This window comes from Lepus europaeus, chromosome 17 (assembly GCF_033115175.1).
Source record: "Lepus europaeus isolate LE1 chromosome 17, mLepTim1.pri, whole genome shotgun sequence".
NCBI classification, from domain to species: Eukaryota; Metazoa; Chordata; class Mammalia; order Lagomorpha; family Leporidae; genus Lepus; species Lepus europaeus.
In genome coordinates, this window is record NC_084843.1 from 13,250,946 (window position 1) to 13,275,125 (window position 24,180).

The 24,180-nt window shown below is 49.1% G+C and overlaps 1 protein-coding gene across 1 annotated transcript in view; it reads right to left on the bottom strand.

Moving 5' to 3' along the window:
* The window catches only part of ENO4 (enolase 4), a 27,446-nt gene continuing 3,266 nt past the window's right edge, over window positions 1–24,180 (bottom strand). The window contains exons 2-14 of the mRNA XM_062214728.1: window positions 23,703–23,831; window positions 22,744–22,934; window positions 19,594–19,743; window positions 17,844–18,009; window positions 17,620–17,751; window positions 16,297–16,350; window positions 14,540–14,596; window positions 12,048–12,215; window positions 8,461–8,586; window positions 6,093–6,288; window positions 2,843–2,910; window positions 2,237–2,354; window positions 1–791 (exon numbers count right to left, since the gene is read on the bottom strand). Coding sequence (XP_062070712.1) covers window positions 655–791; window positions 2,237–2,354; window positions 2,843–2,910; window positions 6,093–6,288; window positions 8,461–8,586; window positions 12,048–12,215; window positions 14,540–14,596; window positions 16,297–16,350; window positions 17,620–17,751; window positions 17,844–18,009; window positions 19,594–19,743; window positions 22,744–22,934; window positions 23,703–23,831 — 1,692 coding nt within the window. The 3' untranslated portion in view covers window positions 1–654. The remainder of the gene's footprint in view (window positions 792–2,236; window positions 2,355–2,842; window positions 2,911–6,092; window positions 6,289–8,460; window positions 8,587–12,047; window positions 12,216–14,539; window positions 14,597–16,296; window positions 16,351–17,619; window positions 17,752–17,843; window positions 18,010–19,593; window positions 19,744–22,743; window positions 22,935–23,702; window positions 23,832–24,180) is intronic.

Here is a 24,180-nt window from a genome sequence, read left to right on the forward strand (position 1 = left end):
TGTCGCATCATTTTTTAAAAAAATGATTTGCTGACTGGGCATCTACAACCTTGAGAATATTCATTCATTGACATGCTTATTCATTTAGACCCATTCTTGTCCTAAGAAGGATCTAAGGAGACTCAGAGATTTAAAAAAAAAAAATAGTAGAAGAAAAAGGAAAATCTAAAAGGCAGATGGCATCAGGGAAGGGGGAAGGCCGGTGAGCGGGTGCCAAGTGCCTCTGCCTGAGGCCGCCTACCCCGTGCCTCCTACCTGGGGTGTGAGATTCCGGCCGGAGCTGGCACAGAGGGCGCCCAGGCTCAGCAGCTTTTCCGGTTTGGGAGATGATGTGGGCAGTAAAGATTGAAGTGTTCCACTGAGCGTGGAGTCGGCTGCAAAAATATTGGCTTCTTCCACGAGGTCGCGACCTGAGGTGTGGACAGCAGAGCCAGCACACAGCGAAATCCCCATGGAAATGCATGCGCGGCGTCCGTGAAACACGCCTCACAGACACCATCTCAGGCAAAAACGTGAAGTGTGTATTTGACCAAATGGTGACAGTCGAAGAATAAAGAGGGGAGACGAGTTCCCGAGGTTGAGGAGCCCAGGAGCCGTGCGTCAGGCCCCCAGGCTGCCGGTGCTCCCGGCGCAGCCGTGACTGGGCGGAGACGCTTACAGCTTCGCCCAGTCCTCCACAACCTCCGTGGGGAAGATGGGCTCCACGGGCTCAAGCAGTTCACCAGCGGCAGCCTCCGGTGCCTTCTCAGCTTCCTCATTAATGTAAAAAAACACATGCTCTTCATTGGGCCCTGTTTCAAGGGGGTACAGGACAAGAGTAAAGTTCACTGCGAAGGCGCTGGGGGATTTTGTTGTTAGTTGTGGGGTCTAAAGGAGATCACCTTCAGAACCCTCAGAAACTGGGCCTGTCTCTGTCCATCCACCGTGCGCTACAGTTACTCTGCACTGTTCCCATACACAAGCTTCTAGAACATTCGGTGTACAGTGGACTTTGGGCAGAGGCTTTGAACAGAATAAAGGTAAGAGACAGGAGGTGAACCAGAGCAAATGCCAAAAAACACACCAACCGCTGCCAGCCGTAAACTCAGGTCGGTGATGGCGGACTTTGGCCACCCTGGTCAGGTCTTTGTAGGGAATGGTGGTTCTTTCAACAGCTGAGCTTTTGCCAAGGTTGCCTGCTCCAAATGGGAGCAAGATTTCTCACCCCAAGTTTGTTTTTGATCTCAACATTTATTGACCACTACCAGGGTAAGAGAAGTTCTCTCTAACCCATGAGTCCCTTCCAGAATAATTAGGGCTGCATTAGCACCCCGGAGGGGCTGGCCCTCTGGCCACTGGTGTCACTTTTGATGTCCAAAGCACCTGTTTTCTTTAGGAAGCGTGGCTGGGACTGTGAGAGGCCATGGACGCAAACTAAAGCACGGTCCAGGTGAGGCCCAGAGAAGATGAACTCAGACGATGCATGGAACAGCGTCTTTCCCTGCCTGAAAAGTCCCTAACGCACTGAGTGACCCTAGCCTGTGTCCTTACACAACTCAGAATTAGTCTCCCAGTGTTGTCTGTGTGTTCGGTGAATCTTAGCATGAGTACCAAGATCCCTTTGTGCGTTAAACTTGACAAGTTTAAAATCATCCTGTCGGCCTCCAAGCGTCCGCTTGTTGGGGTCTCCTTTTGGCCGCCACGAGCAGCAATGTGGAAAACAGAAGTGCATATTTGGGGTGTCTCCCTGCAGGCAGGCAGTGCCCAAGGAACTTCTGTCCATGCAAATTTGCAAAGGGTTCATTTTGTAAATGACTGGTTCCTGTCTCAGCCTTTCCCAGGTACAACCTTAACATTAACGTGCTGGCTGCTTGTTTTAAGTCAAAGGAGTTGTTTGCAAGACCCATTGGGAAAAACATCTGCCTTTAACTTCCAGGGCCTGTGCAGAGAAACCTTAAGTATGATTTGGGCCATAACAAAAGGTAGGCTTGGAGATTCCAATCAATTAATTCTATTGAGAAGCATCACGCAGTCTATTCAGCACGGAGAAGGGAGAGAGTTTTAAACATTCAGGTAAATAGATAATCCATTAGGACGACAATGCCCGTGGTGGGGGGCGCCAGCCTAGTTTTGTCAGCACTTATTTATGGTCTTTGGGTTCCCCTGCCCTCCTGCAGAGGGGCTTCTATTCCCCTTCTCCCAATCTTTGTTCTCTGATTCAAGGCAGAGGGAAAACAAAGCAGGAAACAGTGCATACCCAGTGTTCCATTCTGGAGGAGCTCTTCCTCTATAGTCAGCAGGCGGTTGTACTTCATCACCCACTCGCCACGAGAAGGACCCCCCAACTTGATAAAGCGGACGCTGAGCCCCACAGCCTGACGGGGGAGAAACAGCTCTTTAAAAGGGAGTAGCCATGTTCGGCTAAACCACGAGCGATTCTTGGAGAAGGGAAGCTGTCTGGGTGCACTGCTGGGGTTTTGTGCCTTTCCTGGGGCAGAGGGCCTGCTTCGGAGCTGGGAGTGTGGGAAGGCAGGCAGGTGGTGCGGCTGCCCGCCCCTCGGACACGGCGCTGGCTTCTCTCTCACTAGTGCCTGCCTTCCCCACTGCATTCTTGGGAGGAAGATTGCCCGCGTACACCCCAGTCATTTACGCGTGCTCATCATTTTCCCTGGGCTTCAATTTCCCCTCTTTTTAAAAGTTCAAAGATTAGCTCCTTGCAAAAGGTAGCTGTCTGGGAGGAAGCAAGTCTATTTCATGAAAGGTTACATGACTCTCCACCAAAGACTGCATTTCTCTGAAATAGCAGCTTGTGCTAAAAGCCGTGTCCTGGCAATTCTGCAATTGGCCAGCATTCAGCACTTACCAAGTCGACAAGGCTGTCATCAGTCGCTTCTCCGTCCGGACTGCCCAAGACCGTGATGCGCTTCTTGCCTACAAGAGCAATTCCTGTCACTTTGATACTGTGCGGAAATGATTAGCATATACGCGTGAGCCTCTGGGGGCAACACAGACAATCGACCAGACGCAAAGCTTTCCCGTGAGGCGTCAGACACCTGTGGGACTGCCTGAGCATTCTGACCCCAAAGCATCTGCGTTTTCCTTGCCCTGGTCTTAGCTCCTCACTCCTCTTTGCGGCAACCTAGGTGCTGTGCTAGGCGAAGACCGTGTCCCATCGCACTTCATAGGGTGCACATCACACTTAGGACCACTGCGAGGAGGGAAACATGCTCCGATGACAGTGATCCACTGCTAAGGGCACAGCCGTGAAGGCCTGGCGTGGTTTTATGGCCCTCCACTGTAGGATGCCGCGCAGCTCTGCACCAGTGAGATACGGTAGGTTCCCAGGCAGCGGGTGCAGCTTTCTCACTGCACCCTGTGTTTTACTCACAGGCATCTCATCCTCAGCGTTTAGAGGAGCGGGCTGGTCATGTGCAGCGGTCATTTCCCGCTCCGACCGAGGCACAGCAGCTGTGGCAGCCGTGGAGGGGGCGGGCAGGGCGGGGGCTCCCTCCCACCCCCACCCCTGAGCCAGCCCTGCAGGGCGGGGTGGGGAGGGAGGTTGCTATTCCAGTCTCTGGCCCCCGACTGTCAGCATGGCTGTGGGTCCCACCCCAGGTCTGAGACTGGCCTTCTGCCTAGGTCCTGAGACCGCCTCTGGGTATTTATGCTCCAGGCCCTGCACAGAAGTGCACCAGACGCCCATGATCTCACAAGGAGCCTGCAGTCTGCTGGGGGCACCGCCCAGGAAAAAACTGTCCAAATCACTGTGGTCAGGACCACGAGGAGGAAAATGAGGGGCGCCATGGGGCAGGCGGGCCAGGGTGGGGGGAGTCAGATGTGGCACGCAAGCCTGATTGACAGCGACGCCTGGGGGAGGAGGAGCTAGCAAAGCCTTCTAGGTGGAAGGTACAGCACCTTCCGAGACTGAGGCAGTAAGGAGTGAAACCGGAAGAATTCTCCAGAGCTGGTGCAGCGCGGGCCGCGGGGATCCCTGCGGCGGCGTGGGGCAGGCACCTAGTCCATCATCGGTAAATGCAGACGATGCTCACTTTGGAGTGAAGTGCAACGCTCCAGTGCCAGAGCTGCTGGTTTCAGGATTTGAGGCTGGCTTTCCAGTCCCCAGTCCCCAGTGCTGGGGTCCTGCTCCTGAACTCAAGCTTCCCGGTGCTGCGCTGCCTTGCCAGCCTACACTGACGCATCTCTAAGATGCATTCCATGGGGCCGGGACTGTGGTGTAGCAGGTAAAGCCTCCAGCTGCAGTGCCAGCATCCCATGTGGGCACTGCTTCCAGTCCCGGCTGCTCCACTTCTGATCCAGCTCTCTGATGTGGCCTGGGAAAGCAGTAGAAGATGGCCCAAGTGCTTGGGTTCCTGCACCCACATGGGAAACCCAGATGAAGCTCCTGGCTTCAGATCAGCCCAGCTCCAGCCACTGCAGCCATCTAGGGAGTAAACCAGCAGATAGAATCTCTCTCTCTCTCTGCCTCTGCCTCTGTATTTCAAATAAATAAATCTTTAAAAAAAAAAAAAGACACATTCTGTTAGTAGTGAACCTACCCCTGCCTTGGGTGTCTATGCTGATGATGGGATCTTGTTGGCCGTGTTTTGTTTTTAATTTATTTGAGAGGGAGGGAGAGAGAGGGAACACCCTACCGCTCTCCCCTATCAAGCTTGTAATGACCTGAGCTGGGCCAGGTCAAAGCCAAGAGCCAGGAACTCAATTCAGGTCTGCCCACGTGGGTAACAGGAGCCGGAAGTCGCTGCTGCTCCTCAGGGTCTGTAGTAGCTGGGAACTGAGTCAGCAGCTGCCACCAGGGATAAAATCTAGGCACTAGGACGTGGATGGAACATTTTCTCCTCTCTCGGTCAAACACCTGCCCCCGTGACCTCTCTTCCTAACTGCTGAGCAGACCCGTTCCCTACAGCAGGTGATCCAGTTCCAAATTCTGATCCCTCCTAGACTTGCCCAAGTCCGCGAAAATTAAAACGGCCCACTGGAGTCTGGCTGTGTCACAGCTAGCTAAGTGTTCAGTCAAGCAGACTCTGTACTGAGGCTGTGCCTATGTGGAAGCAAGCTGGGGTCCGTGTTCCGGAGATGCATAGACAAACCCAGGGCCTGCAGTGGTAACAGCACAGGAGGGAATTCACCAAGCCTGAACGATGGGATGCAGGCTAGACGCTGATGTGCTCGATGCCTCGCCCTGGTGAGTGGTTATCTCCTTTCCTTCCCTTGAGCACTGTGTTGTGTCTGGAAACCTGGCTAGGGCAGGTGAGTACCCAGGTGTGCTACAGTCCCCAGTTCAGCGTAAGACACCTGTTCTTCAGCATTAAGGGTTGGCATATCCCTCTCAGTTTCTCTAAAGTAATTTTTAAAAATATATGAGTTGCAGAGAGAGGGAGAGGCCGGGAGAGAACTCTTGCAGCTTCTAGTTCAATCTGCAGGTGGACACAACAGCCAGATCTAGGCCATGCTGAAGCAGGAGCTTCTTTTGGGTCTCCCTGTCTGCCCAGGTGCATTAGCAGGGAGCTGGATCGGAAGTGGAGCAGTCAGGATATGAACCTGTGCCCATGTGGGATGCAGGTGTCGCAGGTGGTGGCTTTACCCACTACACCACTACACCACAATGCCAGCCCTTAAATGTAAAGTTTCCCTGTAGCCCAAGTTGCGAACCCACAGTAAATTCATAAATATGCTAATGACTATGCTTTTTCTGAGGAAGTAAGACCGTAGTCCTGCACAGAGCACTGGGAAGCTGACAGGGCAGTGGCGTGGCCACACCTTTGTGGCTGCCCTGGGTGAAGGGCATGACCTTGTGGACCAGGGTCGTTATGGACACATGAATCAATAAACTGGCCTTTGTTTTCTGCACTAAATCTCTCACAAGCATTAACTGTCTTTTCTTCCGAGATGTATTCCATGCTTCTGAAACAATCAGCTGTGCCAGACTGTTGGCTTCTTGTATAACCAAGTCATTAGGGCCTTTCAGACCTCCACTTTTACTCACTGTCCATCAGGTTGGTTATCTCCACCAGGTCGGACATGGTAGTTTGGTTTGTGTGTTTTATGATCCGCCCGTTGTCATTAGGGCCTTTCAGACCTCCACTTTTACTCACTGTCCATCAGGTTGGTTATCTCCACCAGGTCGGACATGGTAGTTTGGTTTGTGTGTTGTATGATCCGCCCGTTGGATCTTGGGATGTTGATGTCCCCACACTCGAGAAGTTTGGAAATACTTTTGGATGCAGTTCCCGCGATGATGTAACATCTGGACCCAAGAGCATTGCAGATGCTGTCCCACTGTTCAGAGTCCTGGGAGAACATTCCAGAATTGATCATTACAGTCCTGAACACAGCCACAAGCAGGAATCTACAGCACATGGTCAAAGTCACACACTTTTCCTAAGATACACAAAACAGTTTCTTTTCCATCTGCGCCTGAGTGGTTCCTGTGTCACAGCCACGCACACTTAACTTCTTGGAACGGAAACTCACGCTGATGGCTTTGGGCTTAAAGATCTTGTGAATAAAGATATTGTGAATGCAGTTTCCCACACTGACCATGGAGTTTATCAAAGCCAGACTGTCCCGTCCACCATGTTACCATCATGCTGCTTGAGACCGGACGGTGTGGGACCATGTTCTGGCTTTTCTGATCAACAGAAAACTGAACCAGAGCCCACAAAGGGTTCTAGGTCCCCTCTCTCAACAGCCTTGTTTTTATTGGTGAGACCACCACATGAAATGAAGTCCTTGTTTAAAAAGTTGAATATACGTGTGTGTGAGAGTGTGGTTGTATCAGCACAGCCATGCCAGGTTTCAGCCTGTCCCGTTAGAACCGCTTCCTGTCAGTAACAAAGCTGTGGTCGGAGTATCAGGGCCACTGTCAGCCAGTCCAGCAAGCTTCCAGAACTGGGCTCAGTGGGGGTGTGGCCTCCACTGTGAAGGGCACGTGGGACTGAGAGGCCCCCGGGACTCCAGATACGACCCAGTGTTCACATTGTCCCCAGATCTAAATAGTTGGTTTATCTCAAAGATGCCATATGTTGGCTCTCAAATTCATAAAGAATTTAAACTCAGGAGTCTGTTTAAAGTATGTTAGGAGGACTGGTCTTTTTTTTTTTTTAAAGAGTTATTTATTTATTTGAAAGGCAGAGTTAGAGAAAAAAAAAAGAGATATCTTCCATCCATTGATTCATTGCCCAAATGGCTGCAACAGCCAGGGCTGGGCCAGGCCAAAGCAGGAGCCCAGGTTTCCATCTGGGTCTCTGCAGTGAGTGTAGGAGGCCCAAGGACTGGGGCCATCTTTGGCTGCTTTCCCCCCCATGCCTTAGCAGAGAGCTGGATCAGAAGTGGAGCCGAAGGCCAGCGCCGCGGCTCACTAGGCTAATCCTCCACCTTGTGGCGCCGGCACACCGGGTTCTAGTCCCAGTCGGGGCACTGATCCTGTCCCGGTTGCCCCTCTTCCAGGCCAGCTCTCTGCTGTGGCCCGGGAGTGCAGTGGAGGATGGCCCAAGTGCTTGGGCTCTGCACCCCATGGGAGACCAGGAGAAGCACCTGGCTCCTGCCATCGGATCAGCGCGGTGCGCCGACCGCAGCGCGCCTACCACGGCGGCCATTGGAGGGTGAACCAACGGCAAAAGGAAGACCTTTCTCTCTGTCTCTCTCTCACTGTCCACTCTGCCTGTCAAAAATAAATTAAAAAAAAAAAAAAGAAAAAAAAAAAAAAAAGAAGTGGAGCCGAACCTGTGCCCATAAGGGATGCCGGTGTCGCAGGTGACAGCCTAGCCCGCTGGGCCCTGCAGCAGGTAAACAACCTTTGTCAGAGGTGCTTGTCTGAGTGGATCACAAAACCTCGGATTCAAACCTTTTAGAAATGTAGCTTTGCCTCGCGACAGAGGTGCCTGCAACCCTCATTGGAGTGCCTGGGCCCAATTTCCAGCCTGGCTCCTGACTGGCTTTCCTGCCAGGGCAGACCCTGGGAAGCAGTGGTGATGGCTCAAGTCATTGGGCTCCTGCCTCCCATGAGGGAGATCTGGATTGAGTGCCTGGTGCCTGGCTCTGGCCCCTGCCATTGCAGGCATTTGGGGAATGAACCAGTGGATGGGAATATGGCTTTATTACTTGTATTCAGAGGTAGTAAGTGGATTTAGGCTAAAAAATATTTGGCCTCCAGAACTCCTGTCTCCATGAGCACATGGAAATGATCTGTGATTAACCCGCTGAAGCACCACCTAGCACGCAGGGGCGATTTTGCTCAGTTAGCTGCCTGTAAATATCCAAGTACTCCCGCGGGGCTCCCAGCGGCTTGTTTCATTTCACGAGACAGGCACACGCCTGGGTGAATGTGTGCTGCTATTCATTTGCTTAGTAAGTGCCTTTTCTCCTAAAGCAACTCAGCCTCAGCCCAGATTACAACACATTTCAAATGACAGAGATTTTCTTCTGTTTTGTTATAAAACTGAAAAGGTGTGTACTGCTTACCTCCTTCCTGAAAGGATCAATTAAGGCGATGACGGCCGGGTACTTGCTGATCAGGTCCACGTACAGGTCAACCATCTCGGCTGCGCTTTTGTATGTGCCCATTGCCACTTCGTATTTTCCTCGACTCTGACAGGTGTAAGGACAGTACCAAAGGGTAACCAATGCATTCTTCAAATGCTATAGATGCGATTCAGATTACCCCTCATTGGTTTCTTTGAAAGATTTTATTTACTTATTTGAGAGTTAGAGTTACAGAGAGAGGGAGAGGTCTTCCATCCGCTGGTTCACTCCCCAAATGGCCACAATGGCTGAAGCTGTACCGATCTGAAGCCAGGAGCTTCCTCCAGGTCTCCCATGCGGGTGCAGAGGCCCAAGGACTTGGGCGATCCTCCATCACCCTCCCAGGCCACAGCAGAGAGCTGGATCAGAAGAGGAGCAGCCAGGACCTGAACCGGTGCCCATATGAGATTCTGGCACCACAGGCGAAGGCTTAGCCTACTATGCCACAGCACCGGCCCCTCACTGGTTTCTTCTGAAAGATTGTAAACATCCTTTCCAGGCCACGTTCACCCGAGAAATCTACGCGTTTCACCTTAAGTAGCTTGTAAATATTAACCTGGGAAATCAAGTCACTGTTCCTCTTCCCACAGACTTCAGATGCAAGCTGTACAAAAAGACAACAGGTGCAGGGTAGGAGGGGAAGCCATTCTTGCTTAGATTTAGGCCATGGTGCATTTCTCCCACTATACCTGACTGCCTGGGCGCATGGACAATAACAGATTCAAAGAACAACAAATGGAATAGCAGTGCAGACCTGCCCACTCACCAGAACTATCTTTCAACTCCCTGTGACAAACAGCTTGCTTCCTTTAAACACTAAAATTTGAAAGCAGGGCTTTGAGATATGAAATGTAAAGTGATGTATGTAAAGGCGTCTTTCCAGGTAGCACACAACTTCTCATAGTAACGGTGTTATCCTGAAAGTAGGCTTCTAGTGAATTCCGTTCATGTGAGGTGTGAAACGCCCCAGTCATTATGTATAGAAGACTAGGCCGACAGATCCAGTTTAGTCTTTCTGAAAACCAAAGCACCTTCACTTAATTTTTCACAGCAGAAAGAGAGAGAGAGGGAGGGAAGGAGGGAGGGAGATTGAGACAAAGATGTTTCATCTGCTGGTTCACTTCCTAGATGCCTACAACAGTTGGGGCTTGGGCCCGGCTGAAGCCAGGAGCCAGGAACTCAGTCCAGGTCTCCCATGTGGGTGGCAGAGACTCAACTCCTTGAGCCGTCACTGCTGTGCGTTCGCAGGGAGCTGGAATCGGAAGTAGAGCCAGGGCTTGTTCCTAGGCTCTCTCACATGGGACGCACACACCCCAGGTGGACACTTAACTGCTGTGCAAAATGCCATCCCCACAAAGCTGCTCACTTTTAAGTCTGTGATCAGGAGTGGCCCCTGGGGTCCTTAGGTGCTGGGAGGGAGATGGGCCAGAGCAGACCGGCTGTTTCCTTTACTAATACCTTCCTGCTGCGGCTGCTGCTAATACAATGGACTCCATTGGAATTAAGCAGGATCCGAGAAGCCCAAAATTAAAGGAAGTTTTTACATTTTTCACAGGAAAAGGCAGCAAGAACTTCAGCTGCTTCTATAATGCAAAGCTTAAAAATCTTATCTTGTCAGTGAGGAAATGCTAATGACTAACATTATTGTAAGAATTATCTGATATCAAGCTAATACATTTTACTGCATATAAGCAACAAATACCCATTCTAGACAGCACTGGCAGTAAGTATATCCATCGTTCTCAGTATACACTGCTGATGAAAACATGTAATTCTTTTTCTTAATGGTATGCCTAGGAACCAATTATTAGGTGACGAATAGGAAATTAAACATTCCTTTATGAGCTTAGTTTCTTTAGAAAAGTCAAAGAACTTTTAGAAATCAGCTGAAACTTAGATTCTCATGTACATTTTCAGAATTTCCTTTATATTTAAAGTAAGAATCACAGTTAAAGCAGAATCCTATGCAGTCATGGCCCCTACACATGATAAATGTTATCAAATCACCATAAACGCACGCCAGAATGCTGGGCATTTGAGAAAGCTTAGCATTTCCATATCTGAAATAGAAAATATGTGTGTGTATATCAGAACTGCTAATAGATCTCCTGACACCAGTTTCTCAAGGACTGGGAACATATAAAAGTTTTTCTTGCTTCCTTTCTTCCATCTTTCCTTCCATAGTTTTGAAAACCAGAGACTGAGATCTTCTGTTAGCTGGTTCACCCCCCAAATATCCACAGCAGCTGGGCGTAGGCCAGGCCAAAGCCAGGAGCCTGAAACTCCGCCCAGGTCTCCAGCACTTGAGTCACCCCCTGCTGCTTCCCAGGCTGCACAGGAGCTGGAATCGGAAGCCGATTGGGGCTCGAACCGAGGCTCCCCAATATGGCATGTGGGCAACCCAAACGTCTTAACCACTGCTCCAAACACCTGCTACAGAACATTTTTTAATGAATCTGTTTCCATTCACTTTCTTTTTAAAATAGGAAACTTCAGAAAGTCTGTGGAATAACAGATAAGTTTAGTACAAAACATTAAAACCTCATGCATACAGTCTGCAAAAAGCTCATGGAAAATGGCTGTTATGAAAATACTGCATATGGATTTTACATTCCCACCAAAATAAACTATCTTTTAGCTTCACTTTTCCACAGACTTTTTGAAGTCCCCATGTTGCTCGCTCCCTGCAGGTGGCGTCTCCCAGGTGAGGTGTTGCCGGTGAGGCTGTGTCCTCCTCAGGTCGTGCTTAATACTGTGATGCATTTAGTCAGATTGAAAACACATTTGTCATAAATTTCAACCACTTGGGAATATTTTTATATGTGAAAAGCACAAACACTAAGAAGCACACATCTAGAAGTATACCAAGTCACAGGTAAACCACCCCACTTCGCATGCTTGTCTAATTCAATTTTTACGAAATGACTGCACGCACAAAACATACCAGGTAACTTACTGTGCAGTAGCTCTCATGAGGACAATGTAGCAACCCATCTTCCATTAACTAACTTGACTTTCTCAACTCCATTTATATTTGGTTCCCTCACACCATATTAATTTAAAAAAAAACAAGGCCGGCGCCACGGCTCAGGCTAATCCTCTGCCTGCGGCGCCAGCACACCGGGTTCTAGTCCTGGTCGGGGCGCCGGATTCTGTCCCCATTGCCCCTCTTCCAGGCCAGCTCTCTGCTATGGCCAGGGAGTGCAGTGGAGGATGGCCCAAGTGCTTGGGCCCTGCACCTGCATGGGAGACCAGGAGAAGCACCTGGCTCCTGGCTTCAGATCAGCGCAATACGCCGGCCGCAGCATGCGGGTCGCGGTGGCCATTGGAGGGTGAACCAACGGCAAAGGAAGACCTTTCTCTCTGTCTCTCTGTCCACTCTGCCTGTCAAAAAAAAAAAAAAAAGAAAAAGAAAAAAGAAAAAAAGGGATTCGTTTGGAAAATACTCAGATAAGCTCTTCTTTTAAGTTCTGAGTTAAAACTGCTGGACCTAAACCAGAAGCGAACAATCTGCAGTGGAAACTTACATAGTCCATCAGCTCATGCGCAGCACAGTTGATGGCTAAATGCAGGTCTGTTCCCAGCTCCAGCTCCAGGCTGGCACAGATGCCCTGTAGTAGAAGCAGCGGCTGCTCTATGGTGTCACAGTTGATGGTTAAACAGCCAAGATGGGTCATCTTTCCAGTGATGGGCTGCTGCAAGAAGGAAAGACAAGGAGGCATCAGTACAACACGCTTGGTCCGTGGAGCATCCTGGGACAGGCACAGGGTAACCAGACACGGCTCCCCAAAGGGCAGGTCCTGTGCTGTCACACCAATCCCCCTCCAGGTCCGACTCCCGGGACTTTGGGCATACAGTTCCTCCAGTTTTCTTATTCCCAACATTTTCCAGGTTTGATCTGGGAGCAGCTTTCTCTCTCTTCTAATATTTTGTTTGTTTATTTGATAGAGTTAGAGAGAAAGAGAGAGGGAGACAGAGAGGTCTTCCATCCACTGGTTCACTCTACAGATGGCCTCAATGGCCAGGGCTGGTCTGGGCCAAAGCCAGGAATTGGGAGCTTCTCCTGGGTCTCTCACTTGGTAGCAGGGTCCTCAAACACTTGGGCCATCTTCTGCTCTTTTTCCAGATGCATTAGCAGGGAGCTAGATTGGGAGCGGAGCAGATTGGACACGAACTGATGCCCACATGGGATGCCAGTGTTGCAGGTGGTGGCTTAACCCGCTACACCACAGCACCGGCCCCACACTTCTCTTGTTAGTATAGCTATTTGTCTGTCAGCTCTGCCATTGTAGTGGGGGGCGGGGGGCGAGCCTGAGCCAAGCCACCTGGCCTGCGAGTGTCCAGGCTATCCCTGTAAAGAACCATTCGGTCCGCCTAACGCTGCCAGTCCTCCCAAACCTGCCCTTTTTCCTATGGTCTGTTTTCCTCCAGGCAAACATGACTGGTAAAAATGCCACCCTCCTTTAGGAAAAAGTGCTGTTTTTAAAAGTATTGAAAACTTTGGCAGAAAGGACACAACACGGAGGGCGAATTTCAGCAGAAGCTTGGGGATGCCAGTGACCCCCGGGAAAGGCACGCGCTGCTCCTGCCAAGTCAGCTTCGGTGTGCGCTCGGTGGACACTGCGACCTGTGCAGCTGGAAGCTGAAGCAGCCTCTGTGGTTCTGGACTTAAAACTCACGTTTGTAGAGTTCATCGGCTCAAGAACAAGCATTTACAGGGAGAAATGTGTTCTGTTTTCTAGTAGTAGCAGGAGTTAATTATAAAACCCAGCCAGTGGTTTCAATATCAATGAGAGGAAGCTTTTATTCCTAAAACAAAGGAATAGGTGGGGAAATTTTTTGTCTATCAACGGAGCTCTATTACCTAATCTTCTAAATTACGAAAGCACTTGGTGCTTCCTAAGTGGTGCGTCTTGTCCTATGCATGTCACGTGAATAAAATTCAGTTACTCCTTACACAACCCCTGAAGCACATACCATGACTATGTTCATTTCACAGGGAATTAAGTTGACCTGGAACAGATTTTAATCCGGGAAATTTGACTGCAAGAGTCTACGCCCCTGACTCTGGTGTGGTTGCTTCTCTAGACTGGAACCTGTAACCTCCTCCTACAAGGGCAAAAGACAGCAAGCTGATCGTGAGAAGGGCTGATCCTGGTCTGAGAGCCTCAGAACACAGGAGACAACCTGCTGGACTGGAAGGAACAGCACTGCGAATCGCTGCTCGTTCGCCATCCCCAGCCCCCTTGCAAAGCCTAGGTTACGAGTGTTGCACTCATTCTGACGTAGACAGCTGTCAAGTATTTGACATCCTGCTGTGTCTGCTCCTGTCTCTTGTTTCTTGAGTTTCTCTGTCTTGGGAAACTACATTTCTCTTTACCAAGCTTAGATTTCTGGCTTTCAGAGCAAATCCTGCAGATGGGAGCAGCCCCTACTCACACGCATCATCTCCTGGATTCTCGTGGACTGTTCCGTTTGTATTGTTGACAGCCTGGGCATGCAGCAGGTCATGGCAGGGTACCCACCATCACCAAAGAGATGGGCCGGTCAAGCTCAGATGTTTCCCAGGGCTCCCAGGCCAGCGTGGTCATTTACACAAGGAGGAATGTTTGTCAAATCTGAGTTCCTACCCGTGGTTCATCTGAAATGGTGCTTTGGTGCCTTTTGGGGACCAAAGGATGGAAGGAATGGCCTTCTTTTTGCCCCTTTTCAGGCCCACTTTGGCAGTAGTAAATGAAAGCCTAAAGCACCCTATCCACCTTTAGCTGGTTATCAGGAGGGTCAGCTCCCCATACGCTTCACCTACAGGGTCAAAGGCCTCTTACTTGTAAACACTTCCAAGCCTCAGATTTTAGCTGGACAGTTGCTGGAAAGACGGGGATTAGTGTTCATGGAGCAATATTACTGTATAAATTCTGTTTTCTTGAGCCCTGGCCTGGGAGTAAAATGACCATGGAGAAAAAACAGGCATCTGTCTGTGCTGTCACCATTCACTGGGCAAACAATCATGCATACTCACTGGACCCTTCTTGTTCCCGTCGTGCCCTTTTTTGGTCTCGGCTTTTGGAGGAGGAGGCTGTGAGACAGGAAATAAAAATATCACTTGGGATTTTTGGACATGTGTGTGCCAGCAAACAGTTTAGGTCTCTGGCCTGTCCACTGCTCTGGGGCCCTGCCAGTCCCGAGTGAATCTCATACACACTCACACACAAACACATGGCATGCACACATAGCACGTATACGTGGGTGATGCCAGCCACACCCTATTTTCTTAAGCCCCAACGATTCCTCAAATTCAGGTTCATGCTCTCTTTAGCTCCTTCTTACCTTCTACCCCTCGTCACACACATGGGCGTGCACCCATCCTGCCGGGTGCGGCCAGTTTTGCAGGTGGGCACACATCCCCTCCTTGCCCGTGAGAAGTTACGCCCTGGTGGGCCTAGCTTTTACAGGCCCCACACCCTGTTTTGAATATCCTCATGTCACACTGTTTCCTGCAGGCTGGATTTGACTTTCGGAAACCCGAAGACCACTGAATCTGGTCAATCTGGTGGGCATAATGGCACTGGAAGTTAAAAGCCAAGGTCATTCCAAAGAGGCGGCCCCACAACTTTTGGGGTATTAAATGCCTATGGTGCAAGGATTTAGTCCCCCGCGTCCCGGGATATACTTTAATGCCCAACATTAACTGGCTCTATAAGCTGGGATGTGTTTGTCAGGAATTGGTCTGGCTCACGCGTATTTCATATGAAATACACTTATCTTGTTTCTTTTCATGGTGGAGTCATCCTAGTTTTCTGTCTCCTGGTACAACACTAATTCAGGAAGCAAACTGATGTGCCAGGCAGGAGAAACCAGTGACCACTGAGGCCAGCACTTGCTTGCTCTGGTATCCTGGCTCCACCCTGATGGGGAAGGACTCATGCTTCCTCATGCTACAGCCTGAAAGCCTCAGGCTACACCCAGTGTGGGATCCTGCACTGGATCCTCGCCTAGAAAAGTGGCATTCATGGGAAATCAGTGCATTCTGACTGAAGGCTGTATTTTAGGCAGTAGTAATGTGTCATTTTGGTTTTGACAAATGTACCACACACTGTATCATTAACATGGGGGAAAACAGTAAGGATATTTGGGAACTCTATAGTGTTCTGTAACCTTTCTGTAAATGTAATACTCTAAAATATCAGTTTGTCTTTTTGTTCAAAAAAGCACCACAGACAAGGACTGGGTCCCTCCCTTGGCTGCAGGCCTGCATATCACCATGTGCTGGCCTAGTTAGAGTATCTTGGGACAACTGGTGACTCCTATACCTGCCTCCCATCACCCTAGTTAGAATATCTTGGGACAACCGGTGACTCCTATACCTGCTTCCCATCGCCCTCGTTAGTGTATCTTGGGACAACCTGTGACTCCTATACCTGCTTCCCATCCTTCCTCTGTGACTTGCCTGAGACCGCTACACTGCCAAGGGCCCTTGTTTGCCCAGTGCTGGGATTCAAACCCGGGCACAAGAGTGCACTCCACAATGCCTCTGACATCCTTGGGGCCAAATCCTTTCCTTCGTTGTAAGTTCTTAGCACAGAAATCAAAACGAGACTGTGAAATACCCTTAGAAACCGGACCCGTAGCCAGTGAGGAAATGTGTACACTGGGTTTAGAGGGAAGGCCCCAAACACATAAATGCATTTTCCACACCAACATTAGCAAAATGAACCACAGGTTGGCTACTAGGTGGTACAGAACTGTCAGTACCGAGCCTGGAGGACGCCCACATACCACATCAGTTGTCTTGGTGACATGTTTCTGAATTTCCAGAAGCATCTCCACGCCCTGTAAGTGGAACCAACATCATCTTCCACAGCTGCAGTCCAGACATTTTAAATATTAAAAAATCATACCCCACGTGGTTATTTCTAGCTCAGACTTATTCGCAGAGTGCCTCCTGAGTGGGTGGTGCGAGCTCCCACATCACAGATTCAGTCTTCAGCCCCCAGTTTGCTTTGGAGGAGTACGGAGGAGAGGCTGTGCACCCTCAGTAGCCTCTCTTCATTGTACACAACCGCCTGGTTCATCGGTTGCATCACACCGGCTTTATTCTCTTTAGTGTCTCTCAGCTAACCTGGGTGACCTTCTTGCTGTGCGAGTTACGGGTCACCAAGGGAGTCTAGATTAGACAGGCTCCATCCGTATAAACCCACTGGCACTTAAAAAGTAGAAAAGTGTGTTGCTGGTGATGAGATCCACACACAGAGACAGATAAAGAACGGCTGGCCGGTGCCCTGCTGCCCAAATAGCACACAAGACCTTAATTAAAGGAAAGAGCCTGGCACCAGGACCTGGGCATGGCCCACCAGATAGCAACCCTCGCCCACTGCAATTAAGTTGTGAGATGATTTTGTTTAGAATGGAATTATGAGGAAATGACCTTGAGATTTCCTTTAGCGATTTACACGGACTAGGTAAGATACCACTTGATGCCTTGCCACAGGGGGATTGCACTTTTTGTGAAAACACCCCCTATAAAACGGGAACCTTGTATTCTCCCTAATGTCCAACTGGTAGAAGATTTCAGGACGATTCAAAGAGGCACGAGGACTCTTTCAGGCCACTGAAGAGCAACACAGACAAGAGCACGCCTCCGAGTGGAGACGATGTGACTGAGGGTCCCTTCATTCCATAGACGTCTCCTAAGTGCCAGGCTACGTGCTGGACATGGAGGTCCCACTGGGTACAGTGGGGTCGCTGGGAAAGTACCAGCTTCCACCTGCCGCTGCCGTAGTGCACGGAGCAGTCATAAAAACCATTGGCCATCCCATCCCCAAAGAACAACCTGCCTGCACTATTTCTGGACTGCAGAGCCACGGGTGCCTGGCTTCTCTGGAAATCGCTAGCGTGAGCCAGTGCTGTGAGGAAGCAGACATCCAAGGCCATGTAAATGTGTTCCCTTAGGGAAGGTCTTGCTTTCTTCTCACTGCCCCAATTTCCTAAAATAGTTTCCCTCATTTTACATTTCATTCCCTTTCCCTTCGCTTCACACTGAAAACCTATCGGTGATGGAGTGCCTGTCTTCAGAAAGTCAGCTGAGATCATGGAAGGTACTTGTCTGGTTGTTAATCCGGGATGGGGAATACAAATCACTTCTTTCATTAAATTGAGCTTTCCAGGCGACGACTTCCCACAGCTGATCAGAGAGACCATCAGCAAAGGCATGGTGAGCAGCGCTGGCTCCTCCTGCAACAGGGAGAGCAAGGGCACGTGAGAAACATGGCTCATTGCATTGAGATGCTCATGGTTCCTCGTAACGGAATCCAATAGAGACGAACCTGACCGTGCTTCAGAGATGCAATATTTAGGTAGAGGGGTCTGTTGCCCAGGATGGCACTGGTTTTGGCAACAGCCAGTGACACGGCCCCTATGGCCATACTGCCGTGGAACACAGGCTCAGCAGGTTCTGCAGGCATAATGGGTTTCTCTGTAAGAGTTTCTTTCCTCCCTGGAGAGAAAAATATTGAGAAGATATTTCTTTCTGTGAAGTTCGACTATAAGAAGACTGTTTATTTCAATGCTTAACTTAGAGATGGGAAGCCCCAGCCAAAAGAAAGGATGAAACTGAAGCCGAGAAGAAAATACTGTCTCCCTGATGTCCCAAGTTTTCTGTTTGTCTTCACTCGCCAATGCTGAAATAACCCTTCACCATACAGTTCAGCCTCTCTTATGAAATTCTAGGCCACTCAGCGTCAACCCTTCTACAGTTCTATGAGATACACTTTGTTATCTCACGTTCACAGGTACCAGAAATCGGATGAAGAGAATCGGGCAGTCTTCACAGCCCATCCTGCATGCATCTCTATTCCCCATACCTGCTGCACACTCTACTTTCTGCTGAACAGCATTGCTAACTCGCTCTTTCCCTGCCAGCCTCTAACCAGTGCTGCGTTCTAGATGGTCTCCCATCTCTAGAAATGCCTCCCAGATCCTTCCCTCTATCCAGAATCCTTCCCCATCTCCCACTTCAACATCTTCTCAGCCACCTTCGTAGTCAGGTGCCACACAGTCCACCATACACTTCTCGTGTTCCTCCACAGCCACTGGCCGGGCTTGAGCCCTTGGTGGAGATGAGGAATGGAAGCCTGGTACATGGTAAGTGCTTAGCAAATTACTGTCTCCTACTACTGCCCTTCTCTAAGGCCAGGGTTCTGTCCGCCAAAAGCAACACAAATGGACATGCCTTTGTGGTCTCTGCCTGTACCTAGGCAGGGGCCATCTCACCCTGTTGAGAGAAGGCTGGTCTAACAACTCTTGCCTTGGGCAATTCTATTCCCTACTCTGGGCATCAGCATCCAAAATGATGAAATAAGATACCAAGATACCGTGTCTCCACAGTCTTTCTGGTCCCGCCCTAGTTCTGGGGCTTTCTTATTCACGGGACCCCCCCATGCCTGTGAGCATTCAGCTGTGCTTGGCCTCATGCTGGACACTGACATTGGCAGGTTGAATAGGCCTGACTTTGCCCTCAAGGCCCGTGCACCCTTACACCATCCCAACAAGCTTCAGACTGAACAAACTGGAGGGGCTGAGGTTAGCAATCTGCTAGAAGGCACAGAGCAAAGGGCAGGCTGAACCAATAACTTCAATCATTTGTATTAATATAGCGAAGTTTTCTAAAGAAAATGTGTGTATGTTGCACAGGACTGAGAAAATGTCAGTTGCACGTATCAGAGGATCAACACTCTTTAGACTTTGGAGTGGCTGTCTGATGAGGTAATGAAGCTTCCAGGGAGGTGCAAGGTCCCTAAGCCAGCTCACCCTCACTCCACTCCACCTGTGCACTGCCACTGTTCACTGTCTTTAATGAATGTTCATCTGTGGGTGAGAAGTCATCTTAGCTTGCAAATAAACATGGATGGGGGAGCCCTGCCCCCATCCACAGAGCAGCTTAAGCAAGGAAGCGGCATGGAGAATGGATGGCACCTGGCCGGAAGCCGAGCTTGGGCCTGCAGCAGAGGCTTGGAAAGGCATGCCAAGCTGTGGCCCTGCTTCCCACACATTTCTTGCCAGGGTTAGTGATGTCACTTAACTTGCTTTTGTGGCTTCTTTTTTTGGGGGGGTGCGGGGGGTGGGGGTGGTATTACAGGTGCGGGTATAGACACTGTTGAGTTTTCCAGGTTGTTTTCCAATTCTTTTCTCTCCTTCTCTTCTTGTACTTTATTTGCAAAGAATGTCCTAATGGCAAGAAAACAGGGTTTTACAATGGGATAGCTACAAGTATCACTATCATTTTGGTCACACTGTAGAACTGACCACAATGTGCTTCAATCATTAACTCTACTTTTTAGCTTCAATTCCCAATGACGCTATTATAAAACTGTGTTCAAGAACTCAAATTCATTTTGGCCTGGAAAATGCTTAAACATTTCAGGTGCTCATTTTTGAAATTATTTGAACTCTGTTTGCATATTTTTAAAGATTTATTTATTTGAAGGCAGAGTTACAGAGAGAGGGAGAGACAGAGAGAGAGACATCTTCTATCCACTGGTTCAACCCCAGCTGGTCGCAAAGCCCAGGGTTGGTCCTGGCTTTAGCCAGGAGCCAGGAACTTCATCCAGGTATCCCACATGGGCGGCAGTGGCTCAAGTACTTGGGCCATCTTCCGCTCCTTTCCCAGGCGAATTAGCAGGGAGCTGGATTGGAAGTGGAGCAGCCAGGACGCAAACTGGTACTCATATGGGGTGCCAGTGTTGCAGGAGATGACTTAACTTGCTACAACACAACTCTGTCCCCCGTCTGCATTTTTAAAGTAAAATTTGAATACATCATTTGATTCAGGATAACTGGATGTTCTTTTTATGAAAATGACCATCAGAAAACAAAGACACTAAGGACAGACAGTGGAGGATGTTTTTAGGGGAACTTAAAATGAATCATTAAAATAACTTTTGGGGGCTGGCATTGTGGTGTAGCAGGTAAAGCCATTGTTACCTGCAGTACCAGCATCCCATATGTGCACTGGTTTGAGTCCTGGGCTGTTCTACTTCTGATCCAGGTCTCTGCTATGGCCTGGGAAAGCAGCAGAAGATGGCCCAAGTCCTTGGGCTCCTGCACCCGTGTGGGAGACCTGGAAGAAGCTCCTGGCTCCTGGCTTCGGAGCGGCATAGCTCCAGCCATTGCAGCCTATTGGGGAATGAACCAAAGACCTGGGCCATCCTCCACTGCTATCCCAGGCCATAGCAGAGAGCTGGATCGGAAGAGGAGAAGCCGGGACTAGAACTGGCGCCCATATGGGATGCCAGCGCTTTAGGCCAGGGTTTTAACCCTGCTAAACCACAGCGTCAGATCCTCAAATAATCTTTAAAAAAAATAGCTTTTGTGAAATCCTCCATGCATATATGTACATAAGATTTAAGCCTCTAAAAATAAAAAGAAGCTGAAAGCTTCCAAAGACAAAACATGCACAAATAAAGAGAATCAGATTTGCATCAAACTTATCAACATCCCAGATGTGCATGGGACAATGGCTTTAAAGTATTCAAGGAATTTGATTTCAACAGAGAATTCTACATTCAGGAAAACTACCAACATGAGGGCAAAGAACGGACACTTGCACACATGTAAGAACTTAAAAACTCTACACTGTGGTTGCAGTTTAGCCTAGTGGTTACGATGCCTGCATCCCACACTGGACTGCCTAGGTTTGATTCCCAGCTCCTTCTCCTGACTCCAGCTTCCTGCTAACATGGCCCAATGGAAGCAGGTGCGATGGCTCAAGTAATCTGGTTTCTGCCACTGGTGTAGGAAACCTGGACCAAGTTCCCAGCCCTAGGTTTCAGCCTTCCTCTTGCCCCAGCTGTTGTCTAGAGAGTGAATTAGCAGAAGGGAGCTCTGTCTCTCTCCTCTCCAATGAATGAATGAATGAACTGAAATAGAGCTTTGCATCCCACATGTCCTTTCTCATTTTCACTTTCAGCAAATCAGGAAAGAGGAAGATGTGGGCTCCAGAAACAAGAGAAAAAAGGAAGCTTCGGTGGCATTTCTGTAGGCCTAGAAAGGAACTAACCCAGAGGCATGGTTTGGGAACTGAAAACTCCAGGGAGAAAGAAAGGTAACAGAAGGTATGATTGACGTCTTGGGGGTAAAAAAAAAAAATAGCAGAGAAGGCCAAATTAAAAATAAATAAGTAGGGGCCAGCACTGTGGCACAGTGGGTTAATCCTGCACCTGTGGCACCCACATATCATATGGGCACTGGTTCTAGTCCTGGCTGCTCCTTTTCTGATCAAGCTCTCTGCTATGGCCCGGGAAAGCAGCAGAAGATGGCCCAAGTCCTTGGGCCCCTGTACCTACGTGGAAGACCCAGAGGAAGCTTCTGGTTTCTGACTTCAGATCAGCGCAGCTCTGGCCATTGCAGCCATCTGGGGAGTGAACCACTGGATGGAAGATGTCTCTCTCTCTGCCTCTCCTTCTCACTGTCTGTAACTCTACTTCTCAAGTAAATAAATAAAATCTTTAAAAAAATAAATACAAAAGGAGTAACATTTAGAAACTCCCAAGAAAATTTTAATAAATATTCAAAAACATTATCATGAAAGTCACCACTAAACTCTGAAGCAAGGTAAAATGCGACATCATGCACACTTAAGCAAGTGATAAAGCTTAAGGAAGGAGAATCCAGTTGAGCTGTATGGCCAAGAGGGTTGTGGCTCTGGACCTGCACAAAAGGAAAGGTAACTCTAACCCTTGATTTGCCTGGGCACAGCCAAATACTTGCAAATACTTACATTGCCTTTGCAACCACAGCTCTCTTTGTTTTCACATTTTAGAGTGAACCCATGGGCAAAGTATGACAGACTTGGTTGTAGTGGGAGGACAGGATGTGCCAGCCACCAGGACCACATGAGCATGTGAGAAGCCAGAGGCAGGACATGGGGCGGGGGCGGGGAGCCCATCGTCTGGATTCCTCAGTTGATCAAGCTCTCGACTGGATCCTAGGAAAGTGCTGAGCATGAAAAAGAACTGAAAAGCGCCTTGTGGCCTTCCACAGTGGATTTCAGCAACAAGGTTTGCAGAGACAAAACTATTTTACATTAAATTTGCTGCTTTCACTTAAGCTTCTTGGAGCAACTTCCCCACTGCAGAGTCCACAGACCCATTTTTCTGGCAGGTGAGGTGGAAAGACAACCGTTCCTGTTTTACCCTTGGCGTTGCTCTTTCCCAGTGGAAGCCGGACCTGAGCGTGTGATCCACGTCCACCTGGCTGGAGGGCTCCACGCCCTGCAGCTCCTCCGTGAGGCTCTGGTTGACCCACTGCACCGCCGTGCTCACCGCCTGGTTCCTCTCCATTTCCTCCACCTCGGCCAGCTCCGGCAGCGCGTTCTCGTGGACTTCAAAGTGGGTCGGGACCACCACGGAACAGATGCTCTGAAAATAGCATAAATGTGCCCCACGTTTTCCCTACCTCTTGCAGACAATAGGAAATTGAATTAACTCAGCTTTTTAATGGGCATGATATTTTATCACCAATTTCAAGGGGAAAATGAGAACATGTACTTTTCTCTGAGGTATTTTTAGAGCTGTTGAAGCACTATGGAACCCGGCTTCATAGAACACTTAAAGTGATTACCTGGTTAAAATACCCTTCTAGAAACCCGGCACTGAACTTCACTTTTCTGACTTTTCTCTCCAATAGATAACTACAAGCATAGGAACAGAGTGAATCCTAATATTATCTTCCCAGAGATGGCAACAAAATTATTTCTAACAAATATGTGGCAAAGTGAATTGTTCAACTTATTAAAATGAATTATTTTCTTTATATAGGCCAGTCTACCTGTTTATAAATCACTATATATGAATCTGTAGGCCCATAAGTTGACCTGCAGAACTCATCACTTGAATAATGTCCAGGTTTAGCAGGACATTAAACAGGTTTGCCTCATTTTCCTTCTCCATGTTGGACCATATGCAGATTAGCATGTCATGTATGTATCAAAATTACACTTAACCATAGTAAAGCCATCAAGAGTAGTTGTATGACTCGTGCTTACATGATTGCCTGTAAATAAATAGCAGATACATTTCACAGACACTGAATTTCTAAGCATCGATTGTCTACAGTGTAGGTAAGAGTTGCTAATACACGCAGTGGAACCAGAACATACTAAAGAGCACATGTAAACTGCTTCATACCTTGGGGAAGTTTTGAACAGTGCAGAAAATTTCCACTTGTAGGGTGGGAAGCCCCAGTCCATCCAAAACATTTTTTCCCACTATTCTGCATATGGTGGGAGGCTTTGCAAGTTTAGAGAAACAATTGGCCTTTAACACACACATACACAGAGAGAAAACACAGAAATCACAATATGGCATCTCACTGCTGTGCCCAAGGGCATTCACAGGCGCCCTGGTTCCTCCCCACTCCTCTCCTGGAGTGTCCATCCCGGGGCCAGAAGCTGAGCAGCTTGACAGGCACTGCTCGCCCTCCCGTGCTGAGGTTCGGGGCAGCCTGAAGCTGAGTCTCCTGTACTTGGGGACAATTTGTTGTCTGTTGGGCTCACAGCAGAAACTCACACTCTTTTCTTAGTGTGGAGGCCCTGTGTCATCTAATTTGGAAGGCATCTTGCAGTCATCTCAATTCCCTAAGCCATCTCTCTGGCCAGCGTACAGA